This window comes from Pimephales promelas, chromosome 4 (genome assembly GCF_988280905.1).
Source record: "Pimephales promelas chromosome 4, fPimPro1.hap1.1, whole genome shotgun sequence".
Lineage (NCBI taxonomy): Eukaryota > Metazoa > Chordata > Actinopteri > Cypriniformes > Leuciscidae > Pimephales > Pimephales promelas.
In genome coordinates, this window is record NC_142772.1 from 32,538,544 (window position 1) to 32,547,098 (window position 8,555).

Consider the following 8,555-nt stretch of genomic DNA (forward strand, 5'->3'; position numbering starts at 1 on the left):
AAGATTGATCATTACATGAAATTAAAACTGCAATCACAAAGTTAAAAGAGGTCACGCAAACACATATGCTGACTAATGTATCCATCCTCTTCGCTAAAGCCTACATGACTGCTCAATGTTAATGGGATACCGTCACTGTGAAACGTCAGGAGTGAAAGTGAGTGGTGAATGCATGGTGGACATAGTGGCCCAAGGCTCTAATGTTATTCAGATCCACAAAAGAATGAGGTAAGAAGTATGCAGAGGAAAATAGGAAAGGAGCCACCTATATAACTCACAAACAGGAGCTATAATTATGAACTAGCTTGCAATCTTGCAAGTTATTTCTAAGCTATGCAACAGTAATATCCAGTACACACATTTGATTTGCTGACCAAATTGGCATTTCCTCTCGAACGCCATGTCAATCACTCAGAGCCGGGTTTCTCTCACTACTTGTGTGAGGAGAGCGGGAAATGGAAACCCGAGGAACATTTTGAGAAAATCATTCCGCTCCTTTCCACTCACATATGCTGTTCCAGATCAGCTTTTATCATGTGCATTGTTTTGTGACACTAAGAAAGAAAAAAAAAATACACAAATTGGGCAGCAGAAAGGTGGTTGGTAGATAGATATAAGGCTAGTAATGTGAACTAACAAAGCAAATGTGTCAATATTGATAGCGCACAGACTTTAAGAAATATTGCGCTCACAATTCTGCTGTTGTAACTTGTACTGAATATTAGCATGACCTGTGATGTTGATATTAACTGTAGAAGTCGACATGAAACGCAAGTTTCAATTGTCTTTTTTTCCCTATTGTGATGTATATCCGAGTAAGGTTTCTATGACAAAAAAATAAATAAAATAGGGTGGGACTAGTCAATAACCTATAGGGAATTGAATGGATCATCATTGGATGGTTGTAGTTTGCTATAGTTGTGATTTCATGTGATTGACAGGTTGTCCTGCCCTCTCACCCATAAACACATTATGAGAGAAAAGAAGAGATGTCACTACAAGGAAGGGAAGTTATTTTGATTCAAGATTGTGAGTGTACATTAATTTTAAAAAAATAATAAAAATAACACTTATTGTGTGAAGAGATGAATAACAAATACTGCAAAATATAAGAATCGCCCATTGATTTCATGGTGACTAAAGGCGAAAAAAAACTAAATAGGGTTTACAATGGATTTGAAACGAAATTATCCTTTTAAGATAAACTACACCCATAATTGTACTAAAAAAATAAAATACTCGCATACTAATACCAATAGTAACAGAAGACGAATTCTCGTCCACGAGCTCATTCTTCCATAACAAGTCAGTCTGTATGACGTCATTTCAGCTAAGCAACCTGGCGGCTCTTTCACAGATGATGTGTGATAGAGCTGATGCAAAGAAAACATGCTTGTCTGCAACAAATCTGCCTTTTTGTAGCCTACATATATCGGTTCCAGTCAAATGATCACTTCTCGCATAATTATAGGACCTCGTTTCAATCCAATGCATATTTACGAGACAGCCCTAATAAGCTCGATAATAATACACCATTCGCGCTTGCTCGTACAGTCAGATTATGCACGCACGGCCGATGCAGCCTGAACGTGAACAATAAACTGAGCAGACAGCGAGCGCTCTGCAAAAATCAAAGCCGTGCTGTTGCAGGACAGAATGAACCCGGGAAGCACATACTGTAATTCTTGCGACAGCCAATGATTTTTCAACCGTGTTCATTCAATAATAATACAGAGATGCTTATTGGCTCGTGTTCCATTCACAATATCACTCCCAACTTGAATATCTGGGTGGTCTAAACGGAACAATAGACAAAGGGTGAGATTTACAACTAAACGTGAAGCGTTTGGCAGCGTGCGTCTCTGCGTAACGGTTCATTGACCAGGAACGCGGACTGACTGACTGATCACTGTTGTTTTACATCAATTACCAGTGTGAAGAACAACGGTCATTTCTGTGACCGTTCACACCATCAAGCATATCTAAATCCATTTACTCAAGAGGACAAAGCCCGTCTCACCTCATCTCATCAATAATGACTTTCCTCTCGCGCGACGGCTGTCTCTCTCTTAGATCAGAATGCGGTAATACACGACAACTCTGTGTGACTCTGTCAAAGACGACACTGAATGTTGGATCGTGTAATGGCAGAGCTGTGTTAACATGATTTGTGAACGACGTTTTTGTCCTCAAAATGACCATCAGAGTTGACAAAACTGTGGCTTTAGCAGATGCTGTGACTGCGGTTTCCTGGCAACCTAAATTATGTTGAGCTGATGACTGAATGGAGTTGACGTGATGTTATTGATGGTTTTTAATATATGCACACATGTAAAGGGATACGTACAGCTTTTCTATAAATATACTGGACTTTGACGGAAAGCTACAGCATAAAAATCATATTTTAGTGATTGTGTCTAAGTGACTGGCGCTTGACTATCGTAACGTTAGTCCTCAAAGACGTGATAACTTAAGCCGTGTTTTGTCTATTACCTAACGCATAAACCGCCGAGCAATATCTGTCAAAAAGTCATTGATTTGAGAGCCAACCTGAGCGCTGATCTTCCGTTTCGGCTCCTCAAGAACGGCGTCTCCAGGTAGCGCGCGCCTGTGAATCTCTCCCCGCCACAAATCTAGACATCCAGTGCTGTGCCGCACCGTCGTTTACATCCAGCTCATTCAAATCACCCTCCCAGGGAAGAGCAGGGAGTATCTGCCATTCGGCATCTACTGCAGCAGTCGACAGTTCAGTCTGGCCAGTTGTATCTTCATTGACTATGTTGTGGCAACCCGCTCAAAGTAACATGCTTGTCAGTCCCCACCGGTCTGTTAGTGACGTTCAATACATTCCATTGGTTGGCTGTGTTGTCAATCAGGCTACAACTTACACATAGAGGCGGAGCTAACGTCCGTTGGTTTTAAAAGGGACGTGTGCCGCCCAACGGTGTCGTACAGAAGTGCTTTTCAATTTGTCTTGTATGCAAGACTTTTTCATTCTTCCATTGATTAGTAGACCACACCAGAAAATGTAACTTAACAATAAAGGGGTTTATTTTCAATATTTAATTGGTAAATGGGCTGCTGTTTTCTACAATAATAAAATACAACAAATCTGAGAAAAAGATGATTAAATCAAACAATTATATTAATGTACAAAATAATCACAACCTCCTTTGTCCTGTTGTCTGATCATCATCTCAACCTTTTTCTATACTTAAAAGTTACGAAAAAGAAGCGTCTTTGCCTCAGAGAAAATTAGGAGCAGACTTCTTCAATACAGTTGTTTCAGTGACTTTCCAATCGGTCCTCTAAAAAAACAAAAAGCAAAAAAAAAAACAACACATTTTGTTCAGACCAGGCGAGTTGTTACACCATAAACTTTTGTCATTAAATGGTGAATGGCTGTTAGGTCTATATTTAAAGCCCTGTAAGAAGAGTGACTTTGAGAACAGAATGAGGATGTCCACTTAATTACAATCACACTCTCACATTAAGAAGAATATACTGACCAAATAATGACCAAACTTCAACAGGGTTCATAATCCTGACCATAGTTTGCTGTTGTTATTTTGGAGAGCACTTTACTCTTTACAAAAATATTTGCTTAAAAAAAATGCAACAGAAATTAAAGACAATAAAAGAGTGTTTGACAGAGCATTGAAAAGGAGAGGTCTGGACCAAGGCGACAGTGAAAACCTCAAAGGAAGTAGGGTGTTGTCGTTCGCGGTGGTATGACCCTTTCAGAGTCAGGAACGGCCCGGAACAACTTGGGCTCCCGTGTGTTCACGTCTTTAAAGACCATGATGGAGGCTATGTTACCACAGCGGTAGCAGTAGTTTGGGGCCGACCAGACGGTTACCAGCTTCTCGTCAAACATGAATTTGTAGCCCTCGTGAACCAACTGATGAGCACGGCAAATCAGCTTCAAGTTGTTGATGTGAACAAACTTAAATGGAAAGAAAAACAATTCAGGTTCTGCACAAACAGGTACATTTACTTAACTTTTTTTCTTCTTTTACTAGCCATGTCAGACATTTATGAAACAGCCAATAAATGTAATTAAATGATATTTAGTTAACTGCCAATTTAACTGTCCAATTAATATTTAGCTCACAGCACATTTCATCAATTCAGATCCAAGAAAATTGGAACACAGTTAGTAGTTTTTGCTTTACTACAAGATATTTGTGAGAAACTTCACTGCACTAGTAAAGTGTATGGAAATGCCAACAACTACAACTCCATTTCATAACTCAGATAGTGAGTGACAGCCAAGCAAAAGCGCAATTTCTTAAAGACTAATTTGCATATTTCAACCTGTAATTGCAGAAAAATGTCTCAGGCTAGTGTTTTGTATACACAACAATGAGTGTTAAAAGAACTAAAAACAGACAGTGTATTTAGAGAACGTCCTTACCTCATTGGTAACCTTGGCACCAAACAGCCAGCCAGCACCCCTTGGGCTGATAGCCCAGGTGTCTACGTCCTCTGGATCGGACCAGACAAGATCACAAAATGCTCCCTTGTGAGGGATTTCCTGATTGCGTTCAATGGTGCGTATCTGGTCCAAAGTTTTGATGTCAGGCGAAAGGCCACCATGTACACAAAGGATTTGCTCATCTATCAACTGTGAGAGAAATCAAAACATCACAATAAGTACAGCAGAAGGAAAATACATGTTAAACAGTCTTTTAAACAGTTATAAAGTGCAAAATAGCATTTTCAATTCAAGAGGTTTTTTTAAGCATTAGGCTAAATGTATAGTAAACATATCTCAAGTAAACATTTCATGTTGATTGAGTACCAGCTATACAATTAAACATATTTGATCTTTTGTTGATTTCTCTCACAGATACGCGCACACACACACATATATATATATATATATGGTTTATTTAAAAATCGCAGATAATGTATAAAGCACATAATTTACTTAATTTCACAGTTTGAAATGAGTGTTAGTACAAACTTAGGGAAACATTTATAAAAAAAAAAAAAATTAAGGACATGGACAAATAAAATAAGTGACAAGGAAATAAGAATTGGAAAAAATGTATATGAAGTACTTTTAAAAGAACGGACTACTTGCACAACCACTTCTGTGTTTTACTTATTACAACTATGGTTTCCCATAACAGTTCAGCGCACCTAGGCCTACATACATTATTGCTACGTTTTATGGCTATCAATTAATTTAAAAACAATTAATCATGTCCTCAGAGTTAATATAAATGATCTTGAACCTTCTGAAATGTTCCTATAAATATATTTTCTTTCTAACTGCGTATTCTGAATAATTAATAAAAAATATGCCCCACTAACATGGTGCTTGTCTTCTAATTAACAGCGCTTTCTCTTATGTTAACTTTAAATAAAAAAATATTGATTGCAAAAAAAAACTGTGTTTTCTCTTACTGTTCAGTTTCTTACCCGTTGAGTTTACAGCTTTAAATGAATATGACTGATCAATAGGATTGCTTGTGTATGCTGGAGCTCTTATCATTAATATTAATCAGTAACAGCATAGAGGAGAATGACAGTGATTAAGAACTTTGGGCATAAACGTAAATAACAAAATGATTGCTGATGAGAAATGACAAAATAGTGAATTTTTGTATTCATCACGTCTCACACACTTTAGCATCGGTTAATAGTTTACGCTGTGGCCACACCAAAAGACATTTCAAATCTAATAAGATTTTCAAAATGTGAGAGACCACAAACATGGACAAAAAAAAATCCTAGATTTAACAGTTTTGCTCCTATAGTGTGTGGTTTGCCATAATGTGAAGACAACACACACAAACAGATTTTTAACCAGACTACCGACTGTGAACACGGGAAATCTTGCAAAATCGAGACTTCAGAATAAACATGGTGGACTATAGTCAGGAAAAAAATGTTATTAAAATCGTCAACTCTATTGTGGTATGTTTTACAGGTCACGTTGTATAAACATTCGTGCTTTTGCCACAAATCGACATGCAGAACCATAAGAATATTTCTTTTCCTGTCTCTGAAAATGTCCAGATTTTTAAATCTTGGCAACTTCAGCACATTGAAAATATACAGGACTTGAAATAAATGAGTACCATTTCTCAACAAAAAAAAAAAGTGTCACAAGGCTCAGTGCAAAGCTCAGCATTTTAAAGAAATTGTCTTGAGTACATTTCATTTTCATTTGTTTTTGATGCTTATTTACAAAAAAGTAGGTAAAATAAGCTTACAGATTTATAATTGACTATGAAGTGCAACAACCGGGATCCTTCAAGTAAAAACTCCATTCAGTTTCTCCACAGGAAAAGTGATTTTGAGCAACAACTCATAAACCTTTAAAGACAGACCTACTGTGAGATACGAGGTTACATGGTATTTACTTCTGCTGAAGCTGTCAGTCCACATTATTTCAGCTTATTTTTTACAGTTGTGTTTAACAGCATTATTCCTTGTGAAAACTACATTACCCATATTGCTGTATAGATCATTTCACCAGAGTCAGGAAAAAAGCAACACCAAAATAGCTCTGTAGCTCCACCTACTCCCAAGCAGCACTGCGAATGACGCAATTGCGTTAAATTTCTCTACGTACCGTTGTCTTTGTCCAATTTTTTCAAACCTTTTTTTGCTTCAAATCATAGTGTTGTAATACACCTCATAGCTGATTGGCTTGGTTCACGGCTTATGACTCTTATGGCTTATGACCTTTAACAAAGACTGAAATTGTACATGTAAAATCTTAACACTTACGGCAGCAACAGTCAGCATGTCAAAAACTTTAGTGCAGTATCGCCAGGCATTGGCATTTCCATATTTAGTTTGGCACTCATCTGCAGACAGAAAGACAGGAAATGAAACCCTAAAATGAATGTACAACAAAATCTCAATACAATAAATTCATCATGACAGGCATGCATTTGATTTCTGTAGTCTCACCATAAAAGCCATACACTTGTGTGATCTGCCTGCTCTCGTGATTGCCACGCAACAGTGTGATGCGGTCAGGCCACTTTGCTTTAAGTGCTAGCAAATATGTGAATGTTTCTAAGCTGTAATATCCTCGGTCAACAAAGTCTCCCTAAAGGAAAGAGAACATACTGTTACCTCTTTCATAAATGTCACCAAGTATGAACTGTAATACAATATGCATCACATCATCTTTGAAGATACAATACCATGAAAATGTAGTTTGTGTCTGGTACTTGGCCCCCAGTTCTGAAGAGTTCACATAGGTCATAAAACTAGGAACAAAGAAAAGGTTTCATTCAGGGGTGTCCAATCACGTTTCCACATATCTAAGGTCTTGCTAAATTCAGCTCCATCCCTGAACAAACACAACTGAAGCAGCAAATTAAGATCATCAGGATTACTTGATAATTACAGACAGGAGTGTTTTATCAAGATTGGATGTGAACTCTACAGGTAGGTAATCTCCAGAAAAAGAACTGAGCACCTCTGGTTTATAGCAATATCCAGTATGTTATGGCAAAAAAAAAGAATGTCATCATTACAAGATCTGCAACTAACAACATAGATGCATTAATAGGGCCTTCTCGCACCTGTCCATGAATGTCCCCGCATACAGTGACTGGAGTGGATACTGGCTGTACATTTGATTCTTCAAGTAGCAGGTCACATACATAGTCACACAATCTCTGTCAAAGTAAAATAAGATAGCAGGTTTGAACAAGCTGGCAAATAGGATGGCATCAATTATGATGATAGCACAAGCAGCAAATAATCCAAGGTCACGTTCATTCGTAAGGAAGTCAAAACTGAGCCTTTTTAGGTCGCAGTTTTCAGAATAGCACATTAATGGCTTGGGTGATACAGTTATGGACCGCATTGCTGCATTAAGGACTAATTTAGAAGCCTAATTGCACATACAAGAACTCTATTTTAGGATAAGGGAGTGGGGAAAGGTTCAGGCAAGAATGAAACCTGCTAATACAAGACGCAAATAGCTTTAAATAAGATGAACTAAGAGATAGATGGGCGTTCCAATTTAGTTCGCTTCATAGCAACCACATAGCTAAGTTAGCCACCCTAGGTGTTCACAAGAAATAATCAGTTAAGGTTACACAACTTTATAATGACTAACTGTGGCCATATAACCTGTTATTTCTGATAATATGTAGAAAGTGAATCCCGGAACACAGGCTAACATTAACTGATTAACGCTAGATTCATTTGCAAAGACTGCATTGCTCTGACACACTAACGTTATTATGTTAACGGCCTTTCTCGCGATCTACAAGATTTAATAAATATACAAACAACTAATATCTTTAACATTCTTAGAAAAAGCAAATTTTACAGATGATAATCACCTTTAAGTCGTTCTCTGGAAGATATTTGCACTGCCTCGCAATTTCAACATACTTATCCAGGTCCAGCGGCGCCATTTTAAGAACAACAGTCGATGCGATGGAAGAAGCGAAGAGGAAGCCTGCACGTCATAGAGGGAGGTAATGATTGACACGGAATCAGCCAATCAGTACTTCGAAATGGTCGCTAGCACCACGGCCCCACTTTTTTTGTTTTTATTCAAGTAACAT

At 37.8% G+C, this 8,555-nt stretch overlaps 2 protein-coding genes across 4 annotated transcripts in view; both read right to left on the bottom strand.

The window, feature by feature from the left end:
* The window catches only part of scai (suppressor of cancer cell invasion), a 32,815-nt gene extending 30,006 nt beyond the window's left edge, over positions 1-2,809 (bottom strand). For 2 of the 3 annotated variants that reach the window (XM_039658876.2, XM_039658875.2), the window contains exon 1: positions 2,551-2,809. The gene's annotated coding sequence lies outside the window, so the exon portion shown is untranslated. The remainder of the gene's footprint in view (positions 1-2,550) is intronic. The other variant, XM_039658877.2, reaches the window with a different exon arrangement.
* Positions 2,810-3,029: 220 nt separating this feature from the next.
* On the bottom strand, positions 3,030-8,484 carry ppp6c (protein phosphatase 6, catalytic subunit). Its single transcript, XM_039658884.2, has 7 exons — positions 8,328-8,484; positions 7,557-7,652; positions 7,173-7,238; positions 6,934-7,075; positions 6,748-6,827; positions 4,418-4,627; positions 3,030-3,946 (listed from the first exon to the last, which is right to left on the bottom strand). The coding sequence occupies exons 1-7, from the start codon at positions 8,400-8,402 to the stop codon at positions 3,698-3,700; spliced, it is 918 nt and encodes a 305-aa protein (XP_039514818.1). The 5' UTR covers positions 8,403-8,484; the 3' UTR covers positions 3,030-3,697.
* Positions 8,485-8,555: the final 71 nt, after the last annotated feature.

Bases quoted from the DNA above. Each gene is read 5' to 3' on its own strand.
- ppp6c (XM_039658884.2), bottom strand. From the start codon at position 8,402: ATGGCGCCGCTGGACCTGGATAAGTATGTTGAAATTGCGAGGCAGTGC. The intron at 7,239-7,556 runs GTGCGAGAAGGC...CTTTGTTCCTAG, and splicing joins GCGGGGACATTCATGGACAG to TTTTATGACCTATGTGAACT. The intron at 4,628-6,747 runs GTAAGTGTTAAG...TTTCTCTCACAG, and splicing joins ACATGCTGACTGTTGCTGCC to TTGATAGATGAGCAAATCCT.